Source organism: Lutra lutra, chromosome 9, assembly GCF_902655055.1.
Source record: "Lutra lutra chromosome 9, mLutLut1.2, whole genome shotgun sequence".
NCBI lineage: Eukaryota > Metazoa > Chordata > Mammalia > Carnivora > Mustelidae > Lutra > Lutra lutra.
In genome coordinates, this window is record NC_062286.1 from 102,368,551 (window position 1) to 102,391,464 (window position 22,914).

Sequence of the window (22,914 nt, forward strand, 5' to 3'; positions counted from 1 at the left end):
CCTGAGAGTTTGGATGTTTGCTTTGGTGGGTCACTTATGGTGCCCGCAGTCTGGAGGTGAGGTGAGGAAGGCCCTCAGCATTGCTTTCCCTGGGTGCCGCCTGGCCTGCAGTACAGGGCTGTGGCAGTTTCCTAGTCTGGAGACAGAGTGTTTCCTTTTCATCTCTTCCGTTGTTTCTGATGGTGCTTTTGAAGGAGATGAGCTCCACCATCTTTAACCAGAACTGGTTCCTTACATGTTACGGTTTATAGAAAGATTATTTTTGTTAGAATCATACTTTTCAACACGAGACACTCCCTCTGTGAAAGGTATAAAGGGAGAGTGGTGGCACTTGTTCTTTATGAAAATGAAATCTTATATAAAGAAAATTATTTTTTCCTTGTTACTGAATCCCAGTATATTGATAATTTGTAGATGAGTCAGAACTCTTTATCTGTGTCCCTCTAGAATTTAGCTATTGTAAGGAATATAGGACTTAAGGAACTGTGATTTTTTTTTTTTTTTTTTTAAGAAATGTAGGCCACTGTATTTCCTTTGTCACAGGTTACAAAGGAAATCAGAGGAGTCTCTCCTCCACCTACAGATTGCCATTCACTGTTCCTGACAATGTTTCTCATGGAAATCAAATCTAGACCATCTTCTAGATTAAAAAATGAGGCAATAAAAATGAAAATTTATGAATATAAAGAACTTGAGAAGAAATGAAAATGTCCAGGTAGTATATCTTACTTAAAAATCTCTGTTCAACATGAGAAACCAAGCAAGCAAACAAAAGATGCTGATATATGTTGGACATGAATGGAAAAGTCAGGGAGAGTTTGGAATCGCCCGCCTTTTAGCCCATTCTTGTATTGTTAATTTGTTGGAAATAATTACTTTTCAGACGGCACTTTCAGCAAAATATAAGTTTCTGTTTCTCATTTGTTTCCTTTTTGTCCATTTCTTTGTTTGCTTGTTTTGACTCTCCACATACTTTATCCTGACCAGTGGCTCTGGGGATCTTGGTAAATTATCCTTTTTAAAAATTATTTGGACCATTTAATTAATTCACAACCCAGAAATGAAACTTACAGAGGATTGCTTTTGCTGTCTGTTTTAAAATAAATGAGGCAGTCACTTCGTACTTGTAGAGAGAAAAAGTAAGTTTAGGCCTCTTATCTATCCTAGATTTCGAAACTCTCCCATGGATTTTTATAATATTACGGTCTTGAGAACAAAGCAGTCATTGCTGTCCTTTTTCCCTAGTCCAGGTAAAGACACTGGTGTCCTTTTACCCTTCTGGAGGATGGGCTGATTCAGGTGACCGTGACGGAATGTTCTGGGTCAACAACAGCTGTTGGTCCTCAAATGGCCTCCTGTACCACCTACCTATGTTCCCAACTCCTTAGCCATTTCATTGCCCTGGATATTTTAATATAAGATATTTCTAGTTTAGTATTATTTGGGGGTACTTTAAGAGAAATATTCTTTTGAAGGAATATCGGTTTGATATAGCCAACTGATAATCCATCAAATGAGAATACTTACGCTTGGCAAGTAAAGCAGATGGGAATGTATCTTTTGCCCTAGTGGTTGCTTAAAAATGTCAAAAGTTTTATGCAGGGTTTAACCAGGTGAAATTGCTGATATTCAACCATTTTTAACTTACAAAATTGGCAATTTCATCTCATTTAGCCTAAGAGCTTATAGATAGCAAGGGCTAAAAAGCCATGTTAAGATTTCTCTAAAAAAGGAGAAATGGAGGTCATTTCCTTACTACTGGGAGGAAGAGAGTTGAAGAGCTGTTTCTGATGTAAATATAATTATTTTAATGAAGGTAGTATTTTTCTTAATTTATCTCACAGCCTTGCCTTTCTACTTTAGTTTGCCTGTGTCCCAGCCCCACCAATAGCACTTGGGCCCAGAACCGTGCCTTGCTATCGAGAATCACATTGGAACTTCTGCTTCTGTTCATTCTCTTCCTCTTTTTGTCCCTTCAACTACATATAAGGAGAGCCGCCATCATTCTGACTTTTTATGGGGAGAGGAGTAAAGTGATAGGATCCGACTAAACTTAAGTGTCCCAGGAGTACTGCTGGGAGCCTGCCTCCCAACCCAGCCCCTTCCTGTTACTCCCACTGCTGTTGCTCTCCTCTGTCTTGTTCCTGCTCCCTTCGTGGGTACCCGTCCTCAGTGAGGTGCTGTTAGCTGCTCTTGGAACCGTTGGCTACTGTCTAGCAGCTCTACATCATTTTTCTAGTTTGGTATACTTAAGGAAGGGTTACTTTCCTCCATCTGAATCCTGGAGCCACGAGGACGTCAAAGGGATTATTCCATACATTGTGGGCCCCCACTGTGGCATTGTGGTGAGACATGTAGAGTCAGTGTCAATTCCTCGTGTGGACCCAGCCACCCGGTGACTGCGAACCTTTCTGTGTCGCCTAATTCTGGAACTGCGTTTCCTTGTCTCTAAAGTTAAATGGGTGAATATTATAGTCCCCTGATTATATATGCCTGAAAGTTGTTAACAGGTACCCTTTTCTCCCTAAAATCTGAACGACAGTATTACACATAATTTATACGTACTTATTTCACAGGGTGGATATTAACGGCCCCAAATTTTATCCTCCGCTCCAGAATAGAGTATTTGCTGGGGATGACGAGGACATTTAAATGCTTGCTTCCCACCTGGTTCAGCTGCCTGAAGTCCTTTTAGTGCACCATTTCTGATTGAGCACGCAAGTGTGACTATAAATTTCCCCTGACAGAAACCACATCACCTCCTCAGCCATATAAGAAAATGACAAAACAACCAACTGTGAAAGCAGGCCTGCCAGGTTCCAGCATCACCGCAGTGGGGAGAAACACACTGTGCAAGATAAAATCAGGGCTGGATAAAGCCCAAAAGACGCTCTTGATGTACCTGTCTTCTCTAAGCTGCAACATATGGGAAGTGTGTGTGTGCTTGTGAGGCCAGGGTTCCAGAAAACCCTCTGCTTCTCGAAGCCACATCACCAATCCAGGGATAGGAAGAGGGTCCAAGAGGAAATGGCAAGGTGCTTACTTAGTCATAAGCATATCTCTAGCAAGTAAGAACAGTAGCTAAACTCTCTGTGTTGTTACTTCACTGAATCTTCACAGAAACCTGGTGAAATTTAGTATCATTTTCTGCCTTCTTTTCAGCAGAGAGAAACATGACAGTCAGCTAGATAGTAGTCGAGCCAAGATTCAGACTGGGTCTGTCTTACCTCAGTGCCCATGGTCTTTCACGTAACCTTGAACTGACTTTAAAGCTCAGAGTCAGCAACAGAATTGGAACCTGGTGAGAGAAGGAGGAGAAGGAGTGGTGCACCCCATCCCTCCCCAGTTTTCTCTGCTTTGGTAGAGAGAATGCTAGAGTATGAAAGGAGTGAATGTCTGCCCAACTGAAGTTAACTTTAGAAAAGGGCCATAAAGTCATCAGAGATACCTTGAAGAGAGTAAAAGGGAGAATTACTCTTAATAAGAAAAAAAGATACCTAATAAAAAATGACCAAAAGAGTTGAACAGACACTTATCAAAAATGACTAACCAGATGGTCAGTGTGTATGTGAAAAGATGCTCAACATCATTAGTCATTAGAGAAATACAAACTTGAACTGCAGTAGAAACTACTGCATACGCACCAGAATTGCTAAGGCGAGAAGCCACAGCACTAGATATTGGTGGTAATGGGAAGCGATTGGATCTCTCAGTCACTGCTGGTGGGAGTGTCAGGTAGTTAAACCACTTCAGAAAACCATTTGATCATTTCGAGTACAGCTGAACACTTTCATACCCCAAGATGCAGCATTTTTACTCCCAAGACTCTGACCAGCAGAAATCCCTGCATAAGTTCATTAGAATGCCTTTGGGAAAATATTCACAGCAGCGCAATTCCTAATGGCCTAAAACCAAAAGCCCAGTAATGAGAGACTGTTGAACAAATAAATGGAATGTTCATGTAATGGAGTAGTACACTGCCACAGGAATGAATGAGCAAACTGTTGACATACACAGCAACGTGAATGGATCTCACAAACATGGGGCAGTGTGGCGAAGGCAGGCACCAAGGAGTTCGTGCTGCATGGTACCATTTACATAAAGTCAAAAATAGGCAACGCTGAGCTGTACTTCTTGGAAGTCAGGCTAGGCTAGGTAGCGTCATCCTTTCTAGAGTTTGGGAGGGCATGACTGGGAGTGCTTGGGGGAGTTCCTGGGTGCTGGGCATGTCCTCCTGGTGGCAGTTACAGTGTGTTGAGATGTTGAGAATTCATCAAGTTGTTCACTTATGGTATATTCTTATACTTTAATACTGAGTTTTGAAGGCACTGTGTGTATCAATGCTAGTTCTTAATTTTTGATTCCCGCTGTGGTAATAAAAATTTAAATCAAGTAAGAGATTTGCATATATATAAAACAGGGATTTGTGGCATGTTGTGGAAGAAATATTGTTCATTTTTTTCTTGATGATTCTTCATTGACTTCTCGATCTGTCTGAACCCGACCAGGTGAAGAAGGCAGGGCGTAGTGAATTTCATCAACACCAGCAATTACTGCTGCTTAGCATTCATTCAGCCAGAGCAACACTGGCTGGTCAGGTTCTCCCCAGATTATACAGTTCTTTCTTGCCTCCCAGTCTATAATAAAACTTATCTTTTTATTACAATTTTAATACCTCCAAGAAGAGAAGCACAAAGAAAGTAACTATGAAATCCGAAGACCTGGCTCAAAACAAATTTTGAACCTTTATTCTCTAAGGAACGAGGTGAAAAGATTCAAAGAGAGGTCCTCTTTTCACATAGGAATTCTTCATTTGTAACAGCAGCTATAAAAAGGCAATATGGAATGTTTAAAGAACCTGAACAATGGTCTCAGAACTATTTTATAAAATGTTCAGGTAGTGTGCAAGTTAAGTTTTCACATTCTTAGCTCAGCACAAAAATAATTGAATTCTAGTGTAAGGAGGGGACTAAAAGAAGAACAAACTTGTGTTTTAACAAATAAACTTGTGAAACACCATCTGGCTAAGCATCTAATACGTTGCCTGAGACAAAATACTGAGACTCAGATCTGTTTTTTCCCTTTGAGTTCCCGTCCCTCCTCCTCATTTGACTGTCGTGGGATCTTGCCCTGTCTGTTCAAGGTCACGCAGTCATTTGGTGACAAAGCAAGGGAAGACCTGCCATCTTTAAACTCCCAACATCTTCCCCTTTTTGCCCCATGATAGTGACTCTAAACAATAGATTAGTAAACACCCAAGGGTCATTGGTATGATATTAATACATCTCTTATAAAATATGTATTTCAGCTTGCTACCCTTGAGTTCCCTCCAAAGAAACTATTTGGAAACAAGGATGAACGTGTGATTGCTGAGAGGCGAAGTCACTTAGAGGTAACGGAATTAAGCTTTTCCTTCTCTGGGTAGAATTTGTGCCATCTGATTGACCAGTGAGAGTTGTTCGTGTTATAAACACCATGGCTCTTGTTCACGGGTGTGAAGGTGCTGCTTCATTAACACCAGAGGTGGCTGCTGTGTACATGAGAAAGTAACAGTATCCGTCTACTCTAGATGTAAGCCCTTTCCCCCCTCTGGTCTAACAGAACGTTTTTCTGGCTTGGGAGGAGATAACATTTATTCTAAGGGTTAGGAAGCAGGCTGTGGGTGAGAACTAACTATTCACAGAGACAGATGGTCTGTAATAGAGAATGAGGTACAAAAGCTTGCAAAAAAAAAAATTGCATTAATTAACTGAAGATATATAGTATTGCATTATTGTTACTTTTTTGAGAAAGCTGGAAGCAAAAAGACACATACCTATTTTCGTCACGGTTAGGTTTTGTTTGGCTTATTTTAATTTCATCTTCTGAGCCGGCTACATAGAGAACTTTGGTTCAACACAACTGTTGTTTTTCCAAGGGACTCACTGCCAGTGGGCATTGTGGGCTGCTTTGTGTGGTTTGTATTTCTTTTCAAGGTAGACTCGCTCATTTGGTTGGAATCTGATGCTCATGAGGCTGAGTCTTTGTGCAAAGGCATGGTCACCAGTGTCCTAGGTGGTATCTCTCGCCACCAAGGCGGGCATTACAAATAGCTGACTGCAGTCTCCTGTCAGCAAGCTTTCTTGGGGCCTCGCAAAGTCTGCTTCACTACTTCTTTAAGAGGAATAATAATAAGACCCATTGCAAGTGAAATCAAGTAAGAGAAGGCCCAAGAGAGCCCCTTCTGAATGCTGAACTTCTACATAAAAATGAGGTCTCATTCTCATTCCTACTGACAGCCAGGGTGACTTAATGCCAGGGAACCAAGGATTAGGGAGACATCCAGAGGCTGGGGGGGCGGTTCCAATGAGAGCAAAAGAGGAGGAGAAGTGGAAACCAGTGAAAAATGAACAATTATGAGACTGTGGTCCACAAGGGGCAGTTGAGTGTTTTTGAGATCCTCGTCTAGAACCTCTAAAAGAAAGACTTTCAGGGGGTAGCCATGCTTCCTGGCCATTTGAGTTCTACTGTGAGAGTGATGTGCTCGAAGAAGTTCTGGATTTATGACGTCTGAGCCATGGATGAGTCATGGCAGATTTCTGAAAATCATTCCATGCGTTGGCACGACCCTGACACCCAACTGAAGAACTTGCCTTCAAGGGAATGATGACCGTGGTGAGCCTGCTCGATTAAATTCTAGTAAAGGTCTGTTGTATCATATAAAAAATGTAAAAATAATGATAGAAGTGGGTTTGGTTTTCTTTTCCAAACCTTTACCTGCCTCAGTCATCTAGACTTGTCTTTAATGGGAATGTCGAGGATGATAGGATATAGAAGCAAGTGTATGAACCAACAGGAAATAGACTGTTGTCATGCTTAGCTTCTCAGGGCTTTAGTCAAAGTCACTTGGTGCCTGGCACTGCCACAACACATTGGCACCCTGAGTGCTGTGCATTTGTGAGCTCTGCCCTTGGTGAACTCTTCTCTTTCCATTCTAGCTTCCAGGGTCAGAGCCCAGTTCAGGGTCCTCTTTCATTCCTGGTATTTAAGCGGACCCATGTTTGTTCTTTCAGTCTTTCTTCCCTAATCACTTCGCCCTACTAAAGCCGTCAACAGAGCTGAGGAGCAGAGTTCTGTATTAATGTCTCTGCCTATACAAGGACCCCTTCCATTGCCTGGGACTGTTACTTGTGGTATTAGCCTTTAAAGAATGGATCCCACACCTCGTGGAAATAGGCACTTACGTTTTAAATTAAATGTATTTCTCCTAATTTTGATGGTTAAATATTAGCATGTCATGTCCTTTTCAAGAGCGAGTATAATTCAATTTCACTTTAATGGAAAATTAATCTGAGATTCTTGAGTTAATTTCCCACGACTATTGTGACTTTATTTTTTTCATCGAATATCAGAAGTCACCATTTGATTTAGTGTTATTTTCATGTGAAAATTAACATAATTACTTTCCCCGAGTTTCCCATTTGATTTAATTCAGTATACATTTATGTAATTCCTAATACATGCTGGAGACAGTGCTAGGTGTTACATAGACTATAAAGAGAAATGAGACATTTCTTTCCCTCTAAGAGCATATATTTAAATTTCCTGTATGAAACTTGACCTAGAGATAAAACTAAATACATAAACATATACAGAAAATTGGATTTCAGTAGACTACATTTGAACTAGTACACACTAGTATACATAGTGTTTGCTCAAAAGGAATTGTCTGACAATTTTTTAAATCCAGACATGCCACTTTATAAACTGCCTCACCCCGCGTAGGCTCTATAAAGCAGCGTTTTGAGCAGGTATTCATTATGTTTTGATCTACCTTTTTATTAAAATGTGTCCAAAATTTGGACTTTGTGTCTAAGTTTATCAGCAGAAAGTATAAAGTATTTTCATCTCAAAGACATAGACACTCTGTTGTCACCACGATATGTAACCTGTTAGAATAATTATTTGTAAAACTGGTGGGTACTGATAGGAATTTCTAACTGTCATGAGATGTTTGGGAAATGGATTTTCTTCCTTTGGAAAGAGCGGTATTAGCTGTGCATGCAGCGGTGGTGGTATGAATGTGGGAGCCTGGGGGTGTAGCATTGCCTATATGGCCCCATAAAAGGCAAGAGCCATCGAGAAGGTGACGATGGGAAGGGGAGGGGTAGAAATATGGCCTCCAGTGCTGTGTCTCACTGATAACCTCCTGTGCACTCTGCTCACACAAAGTTACTGGGTCAGCTCTAGTTGGCCTCTCATGCTGGAAAGCCCACCCAATGCTTTGGTTCCCAAAGAGCCAGAGAATCTTTGAAGGTTTGTGAGATAGGAGGATCTCTCTCTGGCTTCCTTCCTGGTGGCCCTGGAGAAACCAGTTCTGTGCAGGTGTGCCTGTCCTGGACGGACCCTGCCCTCAAGTGGTCAGAGGATTCTGATAGCCACGCCCCCCATGCAAGGTGTGCCTCCCAGGCTCATACATCCCTACTTGTAGCTTGGACAGCAGCCCAGGAGACGAACGTTGGCAGATATGATAGTGGAGGTGACAGGAAGCAAATACATCGGTCTCTGATGAGGTATTTTGACCAGAAAGGTTCTTCTTACTGTATTTGAAGCCAGTTACATTTACCATTAGGTCAAACCATAAGAAATTGCCATTGTTGTAGGTCGGAATGGTGCAAAATTGGCAGCATCGTATGCTTCCACGGAATGCTCCTGCTATCTCCCATTTCCTAGGGGTTAACTGAGCACTGGGCATGAGTGAAATGCTCATATGTCATCCGCTTCTCCCACTTAGCTTGTGAGGTAAGCTCTATTATCATCTCTGTTGTACAGGCAAGGAAATCAAGTCCTGAGAAGGATAGAGAAAAGTCTTACACCTGGTCACAGACAAAGCCTCAGCTCGTACTAGAACGTCCTTCAAAGCAAGCCCCTCTCTTTAAGAATTAGCACGCTCTAAGTTTGGAATGCAACTGGGTCTTCCCCTAAAGAAATGGCTTCTCCTTTGAAGAAATATCTTCCAGCATTATACCACAGTGTTAACTAAGATCTGCTGCCTGGTTATTTATTCTTTTTTTTTTTTTTAAAGATTTTATTTATTTATTTATTTGACAGAGATTACAAGTAGGCAGAGAAGCAGGCAGAGAGGGGGGCGGGGGGAAGCAGGCTCCCCGCTGAGCAGAGAACCTGATGTGGGGCTTGATCCCCGGACCCTGGGATCATGACCTGAGCCGAAGGCAGAGGCTTTAACCCACTGAGCCACCCAGGTACCCCTGGTTATTTATTCTTCACTACCTTTTTTTTTTTTTTCCATTCAGCAATTATTGAGCACCTACTCTATGCCAAGCAGTGTTCCACAACTGAAAAAACTCTAGAACAACACAGTATTTCTCATCTCTTTTGTCCTCTTCTGTTAATTGGCCACAGCGATAAGAGTGACCTTTCATTATAACCTTGTCTTTTTTCATTTAAGGAAAAATGCTTATCATTAATTGTTGATTTTTAAATATTTGCTTCATGGCTCATCAAAGGTTCTGAATCTCAATTGCTTCTGCCTTTGTGTATTTTTAAGGCGTATCTTTAGCCTTGATGTCACATAATTCCTATGCAGATTTATTTCCTCTCTGAATTACCAAAGAGTATAAACTCAGAATATCTTTAAAGAGATTTTTGTGACTTTAAATATTACATGCAAGTATTATATATAAAAAACATATGTAGTATATTCTTATATGTATATCCAAATGGCTATCAAATGGAGTTTTTTTTTTTTTTTAAGATTTTCTTTATTTATTTGACAGCGAGAGATAGCGAGAAAGGAAACACAAGCTGGGGGAAGTGGGAGAGGAAGAAGCAGGCTTCCCAGTGAGCAAGGAGCCTGACGTGGGGCTTCATCCCTGGACCCTAGGATCAGGACCTGAGCCAAAGGCAGACGCCTAAGGACTGAGCCACCCCTCAGATTGAGTTCTAATAAGTAAGATGTGGTATGATACTAACACAAGGCCTTAACCACAGCTTTAGAATATACTGCTTCTCAGACTTCAGTGGTAAAGAACCAATTATCTATACTTGATCATTTATCAGTACTTTTGCAAAATGAATGAGAGTTAATTACTAGAAATGTGAAATGAAAAAATGAAATAGAAAGGTCATATGAAATGTAAGCAGAGTTCTTTTATTTTTTAAAGACTTATTTTTTTATTTTAGAGAGATGAGGGGAGCATGAGTGGGAGGGGCAGGGGGGTAAAGAGAGAGAGAGAATCTCAAGCAGATTCTCTGCTAAGGGGCTGGATCTCATGACCTTGAAATCATGACCTGAACTGAAACCAAGTGTAGGACTCTTAACCGACGGTGCCACCCAGGTGCCCCCCACTTTTTATTACATGTAGATTCAGTAGACATGAAAATCCTCTGCACACTGCAATATAAGAGTCTAAAACACTTGTTTGATTCTATAATGTCCAGGAACCTCCGTTCCTGATAAGACTCCTGTCACTGTTTGGCTTGTGCCAAAAGATGTGTTTATGTCTCACACCTCTGCTGTTGCACTCTTAAGTTACTTGAAGGCAACAGTATTGACATCTCACTGAATTCTTAACTATCCCATGGTATTTCACACATGCCTCACAGATTCATTGAATTATTCAAGGAATATCAGAAAATCCATCCACATTAACCCCAAATTAATGAGTTTTTTGTTTTACTCTTGTTGATTGGTGAGAGGCACATTTTATGGTTATAAATTTCAGGGAACATTATCATCTACTTGGAGACGTTTCTGCTAATCATCTTAATAGTCCATCATTTCAAGGAGTGATCTGTAATTAATGAAAACAAGTGAAATCCTCTAAAACGATAAAGCTTTCAAGAATAATATAGCCACCTTTGGAAGTAAGAACCCAAGAGATTTCTAGGAAGTTTTCTTGAAAGGACTAAGAACGTGCAGCAAGCCCAAGGCTGCTTCTTTACTTCTTCCCCAGTTTCATCTCATAAGCTAAGGCCTCATTAAGGGTAAAAAGCAATATGGTAACTAAGAGTGTGGGCCTTGGGGCAAATCATCCAGTCTTGAATCCCTGTGCCACCCTTTTGGGGTCTTTAATGTCACTTGATCAGTTTCCTTATCTGCAGAGTGAGGATAAATACACCAACACGACCGACCTAGAGTTGATCTTACGGTTGAAGGGGGTCATGTACATAATGTGGACTCTGCTCCAGAGAGAAGACTCCAGACCTCGGGTGCGACAATGATGGCAGTGAAGCTAGTGGTGATGGTGGTGCTGATGGCAGTGATGGCAGCGATGGAGCCTTTACAGCATGTTTTAGACATGCTTACGAGCCAGGGAAGGACAGAAGAGCCCCATCCTCCAGCAGCCGTAACATATAACAGTATGAGTATCTCAGTTTGTCACCTGTACTGGCAAAATCAGCATCTGAGGGCAAAGACACTATCACGATGGGGGTGTTCGTATTCACAGTGGCACCTGGAGGATGCAAAGAGTCTCTCCCTGTAATGCCAGCCTTTCTTTCAACCTGTAAAATTATAATCTGAAAACTAGAAATGTTTTCTGACGACTTAAGCCTGATCAAGCTGTTCTCCATTGTGAGAAAAGAGAAGAGTCACAGGATCATTAAGAAATGAGCTCACTTGGGGTGCCTGGGTGGCTCACCGGGTTAAGCCTCTGCCTTCAGCTCAGGTCATGATCCCAGGGTCCTGGGATTGAGCCCCACATCGGGCTCTCTGCTTGGCGGGAGGCTGCTTCCCCTTCTCTCTCTGCCTGCTTCTCTGCCTACTTGTGATCTCTGTCTGTCAAATAAATAAATAAAATCCTTTAAAAAAAAAAAAAAAGGAAGGAAGAAAAGAAAAGAAATGAGCTCGCTTCCTCCACAGTTCTATAGCTTCTGTTCCCAGCTGGTCAGTTCTCCTCGCATGTGTCCTGGGTTACTGACCGCACGACTGCCCACTGTGGGGTCCCCAACTGACACCCACTGTAGCTCCTGAGCTTTTGCCCCTGAAATTCTAGACAGGTGTCAGTGCCTTTCAGCAGAAACCCCCAGAAATATAGCTCTTTTTGAACCATGTTAAATGTATCCATTCACTGCACTCAGGAAGGACATATACAATGGGAAGTATCCCAGCCAAAAGGCGTTACAAAGAACTTACAGCAGGATTTGGCCTATTTTAGGTGATTTCAGGGAGAGTGAAACGAAGTGGGGCTTTGTTCTGGACTGGATGCTGGGCTGATTCTATGCTTGTGTGTCTTAGTAATTCTTACCTTGAAGGCAAGAAGAAGAGAGTGACATTAAAACTATGATTGATACAAAAGCAGTCACCCACATTAGCCAAAATCGGGGGATATTTGTTCATATTCATGATTTGAACACCATTCATGCTTTTGTCTGTATCTGGACGTGTTTATGGAATGGTCTGTATGTGTATCCACATGGCTCCTTCAGGATCAGAGCAGACTTGCCCGGTGTTAGTATTCTTTGAAATTGTTTACAATTGACAAGAGAACACAACTTAGCTGTAAGTACCAGGCCAGCTCCTAGCTGTTTTTCTTTCCTTTTCCTTTTTCTTACAATAAAGGGATGCCCAGAGTTTATAAGTATTATCCTTTCTAATGGAAATAGTGTGCTAAATGAAGAGTTGTTTCCAACGTAAGTCGTGATAGTTCAAATGCCTTATCTACGAAACACAATTACCAAATACTGGTTTTCAGTATGGATGCCACCCTCCCTCACTTACCCCCCACTCCCCACTGCCAAGAGTCACTTTCCTGGCTTATGGTGCCTGCAACACATACAGTCTCTTTTTTCTGACCAAGAACAGGGCATCAATCTCCTTTAGTTTTATGTTAGTTTCAAATCTTAGATTTCTAACAATAGAATCATTGGGTTTTAACGTCTTATGGATTGGGCCCTTTCAGTTTCCAAAGTAATTTTCAGGAGGTAAAAAATCCTTAAGTTTTCTCATTCATTTAGCTATCTTAAAGATATCTAGTAATTCTATGCTTAATTTAACATCTTTTCCATCTACGTTCTGCTGATCTTACAGAATGGATAATGGCAGAACTGTTATCAAATGTAGGCAGAGATTTAAGAAGTACTTCACACAGAGGACCATTTTCTTCCTCATTAACAGTTTTTTTTTTCCTTCCGGTTATCTGGTTATTCACATTAACTGTTTTTTGTTATTAGTCCATTAATACCATCATCAGTAGAGAAGCGTTTCTGAAGGGGGTTAAGTGACTGTCAGTGCGTTAGAGGAGACTGAGCCCATTTGGCAGCTGGTCCATCTTGGTGCTTTGTGCAGTCAGAAGAACTGAAAATGCTGTGATCCTGGGGCTAAGATAGAAAACTCTATGTGGTACTGGAATAATGTGGAAGGGTCTAGAGTCAGACCTGGGCTTGATCCTGTCTCTGATACACCCGTGTCCGTGTGAACTTGGCATCTTTCTTCCGTCTCTGAACTTGTTTCTCACTTACTAAATGGTGGGACTAACTCTGTAAAGTTATTGGAATTACCTGAGAAATCATATATACTGGGATATGAAGTGGGGAGAAGGAAGTATGAGAAAGAATGAACTCCAGCAGCAAATTGCCTGTCAAGCCTTTTTTGGAATTGATAAGCCATATGGCAAGATTGCAGGATACAGGTTAATATCCAGTAGTCATTTGTGTTCCCATACACTGATAATGAACAAGTAGAATTTGGAATTAAAAGCACAGTATCATTCACATTAGTGCCCACAAAAATTAAATACCTAGCTAAAATCTAACAAAATATGTATAAGATCTATATGAGGAAAATAAAACTCTGATGAAAGAACTAAACAAATGAGATATTTCATGTTCATGAGTAGGAAGACTCAATGTTGTCAGTATATCAGGCTTTCCCAACTTGATCTATAGATTCAGTGTAATCCCAGTCAGAATCCAGCAAATTATTTTGTGAATATGGACAAACTGACTCTGAAGTTCAAGTGGAGAGGCAAAACATCCAGAATGGCCAATATAATTTCAAAGGAGAAGAACAGAGTTGGAGAACTGAAACTACCAACTTCAGGACTTGACTAGAAGCCATAGAATCAAGACAGTGTGTTATTGGCAAAAGAACAAAGATGTCAAAGGAACAGAATAGGGAGCCCAGAAATAGACTCACATAAATATAGTCACGTGATCTTTGACAAAGATGCAAAGCCAATACAATGAAGCAAAAATAGTCTTTTCAACAAATGGTGTTGGGACAAGTGGACATCTGCATGCCAGAGGGGGAAATAATGAATCTAGACATAGACCTTACAAAGAGGAACTCAAAATGGATAATAGACCTAAATATAAGACAAAAACTATAAAACTCCTAGGAGATAGCGTAGGAGAAAACCCAGATGACCTTGGGTATGGGTGATGACCTTTCAGATACAACATCAAAGGCACAACCCATGAAAGAAATCTTTGATAAACTAGAATTCATTAAAATTGAAAACTTTTGTACTACAAAAGACAGCACCTAAAGAATGAGAAGACAATGGGACGCCTGGGTGGCTCAGTGGGTTAGGCCGCTGCCTTCAGCTCGGGTCATGATCCCAGCGTCCTGGGATCGAGTCCCACATCGGGCTCCTTGCTCAGCAGGGAGCCTGCTTCTCCCTCTGCCTCTGCCTGCCACTCTATCTGCTTGTGCTCACTCTCGCTCTCTCTCTCTCTCTCTCTCTGACAAATAAATAAATAAAACCTTTAAAAAAAAAAAAAAAGAATGAGAAGACAAGCCACAGACTGGAAAAAAAATATTTGCAAAAGATGTCTGATAAAGGACTCTTATACAAAACATACAATGAACTCTTAAAATCCAACAGTAAGATGATGAAAAATTAAATTGAAACATTGCCAAAAGGGCACCTAGGTGGCTCAAGTGACTCTTGATTTCACTCAGGTCATAATCTCAGGGTCATGAGATTGAGCCCCATATCAGGCTGCTGGAGATTCTCTCCCTCTCCCTCTACCCCTCCCCGCTGTGCTTGCTCGCTCTTTCTCTCTCTGTCAAATAAATCTTTTAAAAAAATGGGCAAAGATGAACAGACAGCTAACAAAGAAGACATACAGATGGCAAGTAAGTTTATAAAAAGGATGTTCATCAATGTATCATTAGGGAATTATAAATTAAAATAACAATGAGATGCCTCTCCATACCTATTAAAATGGCCAAAATCTAAAACACTAAGGACATCAAATGTTGGTAAGGATGTGGAGCAGTAGGCACTCTCATTCATTGCTGGTGGGAATGAAAAATGATAACGGCCACTTTGAAATACAGTGTGAAAGTTTTTCTAAAGACACTCTCACCATTCAGTTCTGCAGTCACACTCCTTGTGGCTTGCCCAAATGAGTTGAAAACTTATATCATGATTGTTTATAGCAGCTTTATTAATTAGTTGCCAAAACTTGGAAGCAACCAAGTTGTCCTTCAGTAAGTGAATGGATATTCATCCAGAACATTAAATAGTGTTCGATACTAAAAAGAGATGAGCTATCAAGCTATGAAAAGACATGGGGGAAACTTAAATACATATTACTAAATGAAGGAAGCCAACCTGAAAAGACATATACATATATACTGTATGATTCTAACTAGATGATATTAGGAAAAGGCAAAACTGTTGAGACAATGGAAGGATCAGTGGTGACTAGGGTTTAGGTGGAAGGGAGGGATGAAGGGGTGGAGCACAGAGGATTTTTAGGGCAGTGAAACAACTCCGTATGATACAACACCAGGAGTGAACCCTAATGTAACCTGTGGACTTTGGGTGATGATGTGTCATTGTCAGTTCATTGCTTTATAACAAATGTGACACTCTGGTATGGAACTTTAATAGTGGCTAAAAAAATTAAATCACTGTGTAATCACATCATACATTTATAATCTCCTTCCTTTCCTTCTTTTTTCTCCTCATTCCTCTTTCACTTCTGTCCTCCCTTCATCCTCTTATTTTTCCATTGTCCCTTTGCTAAACCAAAAGAGGGAAGAAGAATGCATAGATGGGTTGGTGAGTGGATTTGATACCATTACATATTTTTCTTATGAGTATAAGGTTAAACTCTTGTTAAAAGAAAGGTAATCATCCTCTAAGCCAATAATATTTTTCATACACATGTTATCCACTTTTAAGCAAATGATAATATATTTTCCATTAAGATCAGCTCACTCATTACTCTGAAATTTGAAAGTCACTATTTATCTGTCTTTACCAAGCACGATTTTTATTCACTCTCTCTTTCCAAACTCAGAGTAGATATCTATGTATATATGAGTCAGTGCTTTTCAGAGTCTGCAAATTAATGAGGTGCCCATCCAAAGAACAATCTTTGAAATTACAACATTTCAACACAGAAACAAAAAAGGAAATCTCTTGTAATTGCATGCAACTATAAAACAAAGTTAAAGGCCACTTGGAATATTTATATAATTGACAAATGGTTACAAGATCCTTTCCCCCTGTAATTTTCATATATTACTACAAAGACTTTTTCACATTGACATTTGGTTCAGAGGACCTTTGTGCTCGTCTCTCGTGTAATATCACTTAGGATATTCTAAGCGACCTATTATTACATTTAATTACACAGTATAATTTGTAAGGAGTTTTTCTTCAAGTGTCACTTAAAAAAAAAAAATCTCAATATAGGTTGCCCTTTCCTCTACCTCTTAACTTTCTCCTATACTAAAACTAAATGTCCCTCCATTCTGTCAATTTAGTATGACGAGCCAGAAGGACTTGAGCACATTCATTTAGCATCAAAGTGTGGCTAGAAATTCTCACGGAAAAGAGGAGGACATCTCTACTGAAGGACATGGCCCCAGGTCTTCTTGGTAATCTTTGGTAATTCTTCACAACCCATTCTGGTTCACAAGAGGAATTGGGTTTCCCGAAGAGTGTTGTATTTGTTAATATCAGGTGTTCAAACAGTTCTTCATATCAAAGAATGCAGTCCCATTCCATTTGCCCATTTCTGTTCTGTGAAGGTTTATGCGGCCACCTCCCACTTGACAAACAGTGATGCATTAAAGAAACTTTGAAATAGTGTAATATAGAAATCAATGACCTATTCTACCTCCTTTTTGCACCTTATTTCTCAGGACAATATTGACAAAACCAAAAAGAATAATGTAATGAACCCCACTGTGCCCTCCCATGTTACCCAACTTCAACACTTCATTAGCATGTGTCCAGTCTATTTCATTTGTACCCCTAGGCATGGCACAGCACACACACTTGATTAATTTAGAACCAATACCATACATCATATATTTTATCCATAAGTATTTTAGGTTGTACCTCTTAAAAAGCAAGACATTGTAATTTTTTTTTAATTTTTTACTTACTTTTTTTCCAAATTTTTATTTAAATTCTAGTTAGTTAAGATATAGCACAATATTAATTTCAGGGGTAGAATTTAGTGATTCCTCACTTACATATAATATCCAGTGTTCATTATAACAAGTGCCCACCTTAATACCCATCCCCCTTTTAGTCCATCGTCTACCCACCTACCTCCATCAGTCCTCAGTTTGTTCTCTAACCTTAAGAGTCTTACTTGGTTTGCTCCCCTCTTTCTTTTCTTTCCCCCTCCCATACATTCACCTTTTTTGTTTCCTAAATTCCACATATGAGTGAAATCATATGGTATTTGTCTCTCTCTGACAGACTTACTTTGCTTAGTTTAATACTTTCTAGTTCTATCCACATCGAGATTTCATTCTTTTTGATGGCTGCGTAATATTCCATTCTATATTTATACCACCTCTTCTTAATCTGTTCATCTGGCAGTGGACATCTGGGCTCTCTCCATAATCTGTCCATTGTTGATAATGCTGCTATAAACATAGTAATGCTGCTATAAACATCAGTATTTTTGTGTCCTTTGGGTAAATACCTTGTAGTACAATTGCTGGGTCATGAGATAGTTCTATTTTTAACTTTTTTATGGAATCTCCATACTGTTTTCCAGAGTGGCTGCACCAGTTTGCATTCCCACCAATAGTGCAAGAGCGTTCCCCTTTCTCCACATTCTCACCAACAGCTGTTTTTTCCTGTGTTGTTCATTTTAGCCATTCTGACTGGTGTGAGGTGGTATCTCCTTGTGGCTTTGATTTGTATTTCCCTGATATTGAGCGATGTTGAGCATCTTTTCATATAGACACTCTGTTTTTAAAAACATAACCATTATCATCACACACCCATACACACACACATACACACCCTAAGAATTAGCTAATCTCTTAAAATAAATAACCCGTCAATGTTCAGGCCACACCAATTTTCTCTCATTTTTTTTTTGTTTGTCTTTGTTTTTTTTTTCCAATAGATGAATCAAGAGCCAAATAATATTCACAAATGGCATTGGTTTATATTCCTCTAAAGTGTCTAATGATCTATAGCTTTCCCTTCCCTCTTTTCTTCTCACCATCTGTTGTCAATGAAACCATACCATTTATCCACTGAATTCTTACATTTTGGTTTTGCTAATATGGCATCTTCACCGTGTCATTGATCAAGCTCCTCTAATCTGCATTTTCTGAAAACCAGTAGTTAGATTGAGAAGCTTGATCTAGTCTAGGTTTGTTTTTCTTTTGTTTTTTGGCAAGAACACTGGTGCTGTCCTTCCCATCTCAGAGGAAGTGTGTGGTGGTCACTTGTAATCTTTGATCTTTATGAAAGCAGTGCACTGACAATTGTCCATGTTCAAAACTACTTTCCATGCCTCGATTGTCCTACATGTGTGAGACCCTGGTGCCTGTCTTCAAAGAACTCTTAATTCTGTTAGGACAGGCTCAACAAGTAATCACAGGCCACTGTCACAACTCCAGGGATAGTCACAAGCTGCCTTTGCAGTTACCAGAGGATGTGATTTCCAAAGTAGTGGTTCTGAAATCTGTATGGCTGAGCTTTGAAATTATCTTGAAAAAACACAGATTTTCAGACTTTGTTCCAGTATATTTTGATTCAGCAGAATGAGAGTAGGACAGAAAAAAATGAGAGTGGTAAAGAGATAGACAGGGATGGAAAAGCCAGATCCCAAAGCCATCTCCGTGACTTTGGACCTGATCTGGTGAACAGTGAGGAGCCAGTGGAGTGTTTTAAGTGGAGGAATGGAGTGGTGAGTGGGTGGGAGCAGGGGAGATAGGAGGCAGGAAGGGCAATGACCAAGTTGTAGCTGTCTTCGGTAAGATACAACTGTGGCCTGAAGGACAAGGTGATGGCACTTGGGATGGAGAAAAGTAGATGAATAGATATACAAGAGGTAGAATCAGCATGGCTTGTCACTCCATTGAATGAGAGCTGCAACTGGTAATGGAAGCTATATAGACGCCTAAGACCTGGACCTCCATCGCCACAGTGAAATCTGGTATTAAGTGTATTTGTGAATTTTACATTTCTACAGTAACTTACGGTATCAAAATAGTGTTTGTTTTTTTTTTTTTTTTTACCACTTCACTAATTTGGTTTTGGAAACAGGAGTCATTGGGGCTCTCCTGAGAAATAGAACCAATAAAGTAAGTGTGTATGTATGTGTGTGTAAAGAGATTTATTATAAGCAGTGGCTCACACAATAATAGAGGCTGAGAAATCCCCAGATATGCAGTTAGCAAGATGGAGACTGCAGAGAGCCAATGGAATGGTTCCAGTCTGAGCCCAAAGGCCTGGTGCGCTGAGAATTGATGGTGTAAATTCCATTCAAAAAGCCAGCAGTCTTGAGACCCATGAAGAGCTGATCTTTCCATTCATGGCCACGGGCAAGAAAAGACCAGTGTCCCAGCTCAGGGCAGCCAGGCTGGAGTTCCGTGAAGGGTCAGTGTTCTGTGCAAGCCTTCAACTGATTGATTAATGCTTCCCGCGTTAGGGAGGACAATATCTGCTTTACTCAGTCTGTTCACTCAAATGTCCCTCTCACCCCACAACACCCTCCTGGACAAGCCACACTGTTTGACTAAATTTTGGGGCAGTCAAGTTGAGGCATAGGATTAACTGTGACAGAAGCCATTCTGCTCACCCCAGATACAGCTGCGATTTAACCATTTGTTGGACTTTTGGTATTCTAACATCAATCCCAGCTACAGCCCCAACTCATGTGCCATCCCAGCAGTAAATCAGTAACACCTGTCATCTCTCCAGGTCCCTTGCTCATTTACAAGGCGTTTGGGGCTTGACAAATACCTAACAGATTCTCCAACTCTTTCCTATTTATTGAAATGGCATCAGATGAAAGTAACACAGCACAGCTCAAGATGGTAGACTTAGGAGCTCTGCACGCTCTCTTCATGGAGTTCCGTATAGAACATTTTTCATTTCCCTGGTTACTTTTAAAAGCGAAATGAAATGAAGCCTGAACATTGCAGTGCTAAACAGCTGGAGGGCTGTTCCTACTCTCTTCCTAGATACAGCGAGGCATCTCTATTTGTTTTCTTTTATTAAATGTCTCATTGCCTCTGAAACACAAGTAGATATTACAATTGGCATGGACTACGGGAGCCTGCAGCATAAGCTCCCTTCTCTGTCGCCTATACCTGGAGCTAGCTTGCCTGCTTGTTCAGAGACAGATGTCCGCTTCAAGATGCTATTGACCTTACTGTTTACTCTGCTTAATTAAATACCATTTTAATATTTTCTCATCTGCCACTCCTTACAGCTCACATTCATGCTGTGGCACAACACCTGGGAGAAGGAAAGGTCTTTTAAGCTGGAGCACTTAATTAGCTCCCAGGCCCCAGGGGGAAGCGTCAGATAGAAATACAGCTAAAAATATGGTAAAGAGTAGCATACCTGGGGCACCTGATTGGCTCAGTGGGCTAAGCCTCTGCCTTTGGCTCAGGTCATGATCTCAGGGTCCTGGGATCAAGCATCAGGCTCTCTCCTCACCAGGGAGCCTGTTTCCCCCCGCCCCCACAACCCCACCTGACTCTCTGCCTATTTGTGATCTCTGTCAAATAAATAAATAAAATCTTAAAAAAAGGAAAAAAAAGAGTAGCCATACCTGAGAGAGAGCCCTTGATGGTCAAGAAGACATTGACCACCTTCTGATGATGCCCATGTTATTAAAATTGTTTTGGGGGGACAGCGCCTGAGTGGCTCAGTTCGTTAAGCACCTACCTTTGGCTCAGATCAGTCATGATTGCAGGGTCCCTGCTGAGCAGGGAGCCTGCTTCTCCCTCTTCACCTGCCCCTCCCATCCCACTCATGCTCTTTCTCTCTCAAATAAATAAATAAAATATTTTAAAAATTGTTTTGGAATTAATGACGATTTTGAATCACGTATACAATAGTAACGGGTTTGTATTGCTAGTACCCCTGTTTCGTCAGTTACACTTGCTCGTGTGTGCCCGAGGCTATTTTTCTCTTACGCCAGTGTATATGTCATCCTTGATGTAAATAAAACAATGGCCCCACCGTGAAGTTCTTAGTCCCTTTCTGCACTGTCATGTGACCACATCGTCATTTAGCACCTTCTGACTGTGTTGTTTTAAATGCAGTCACCATCTTGTTAAGACTCATTGGAGGAGGAAATTTCTCGTACAATGAAGTATTATTATAAAATAACGTAAACCATGATATATGTATAAGTTACACAGATTTAATTATAGATTATATTATACAAATAGAGGTATAGTTATAAATATAGTTATATAGGTAAAATATAGACATAGGCTCTAGATGTATATAGAGATGTCAATTATAGATATAATTCAATGCTGGATATAGATATATAGGAGTATTGTAATAGAATAAAAGAAAAATCCGTTCTTGTCGTGAAAACCTAAAACACAGGCGTTTCTGGAAATGATGGCAGCACAGCCCTGTTCCCTTAGTGCAGGCAGCTGTTCTGGCTCATTCCTGTGGAGCTGCCACAGCCCAGCCCCGTGGATGTTGGCTAAGAGGTCGGGGGGGAGGCTCATAGGTAGCTCTTTATCTTCTGAATGCTCTGGAATCTTTTTTTTTAAGATTTTGTTTATTTATTTTACAGAGATCACAAGTAGTCAGAGAGGCAGGCAGAGAGGGGGGCGGGAAGCAGGCTCTCTGCTGAGCAGAGAGCCCGATGCGGGGCTTGATCCTAAGACGCTGAGATCATGACCTGAGCCGAAGGCAGAGGCGTAACCACTGAGCCACCCAGGTGCCCCTGGAATCATTTTGACCATGAACTCACTTAGGACTGTGCTTGAGCCACAGTCACCTCTGTGTTATAGCCTAAGGTGGCAGTAAAACTTGGATATTAAATCTGTTAAAAATGCTTGTTTATTCTTGGGAAAATAATGAGTAAGCTTGCCGTGAATCAGAAAGTCCTCATCAGAGAACCACAAAGGCTAAAGACTAAGTAAGAATGCTGCGGAGGGAACAAAGCAGCTGGAGCCAAGAGCAAAGACTACCCTTCCCCTCCCCCCAGTACCCTGGCTCCCCAGGGTGGTCAGCAGGCACCACCTCTTCACGGCTAAAGCTGGGATCCCCTTAATCACCACCAGCTCCAGTCCCATCCCACAGCCATTCCGTGTCCCCTTGACTCTCAGGTGATTCTGGCCACGGCCGTGGAGAACAGCCCCACCGTGTGCCGCAGCGCCTTGGGCTCTCCCTGTTTCTCCCTCAGGCTGCAGCCCAGAGTGTGGACAGAGGTGTGGGGCCTGCAGGAGCCTCCCAAAGTGAGAAACAGAAGTATGAGTAAATGAGAAGCACATTCTGCGTGTTTCTCGGAGGGTCCCAGGTAGAGCCGAGTGCTGCCCTGGATAGGAACCTGAGTATGGACAGCCCTGTACTTAGCTCCTTTCTCCACTCTTGCTTTCCCGCCCCTTTACCTCTGCCACCAAGATCATCGGAAAATAATCTCCCTCCATCTCTGCTTTCGCAGGATATGAAACAGAGGCGCTGCCCCAGAGGGATTTCCTCTTCTGGTTGGACA

At 41.1% G+C, this 22,914-nt stretch overlaps 1 protein-coding gene across 4 annotated transcripts in view; it reads left to right on the top strand.

Annotated features, from left to right (window-relative positions):
* The window catches only part of KIF16B (kinesin family member 16B), a 282,073-nt gene that overhangs the window by 243,334 nt on the left and 15,825 nt on the right, over positions 1 to 22,914 (top strand). For 3 of the 4 annotated variants that reach the window (XM_047744532.1, XM_047744535.1, XM_047744533.1), the window contains one exon: positions 5,309 to 5,392. The exons of the other annotated variant lie outside the window; for it this stretch is intronic. In XM_047744532.1, coding sequence (XP_047600488.1) covers positions 5,309 to 5,392 — 84 coding nt within the window. The remainder of the gene's footprint in view (positions 1 to 5,308; positions 5,393 to 22,914) is intronic. 4 annotated transcript variants of the gene reach the window in all.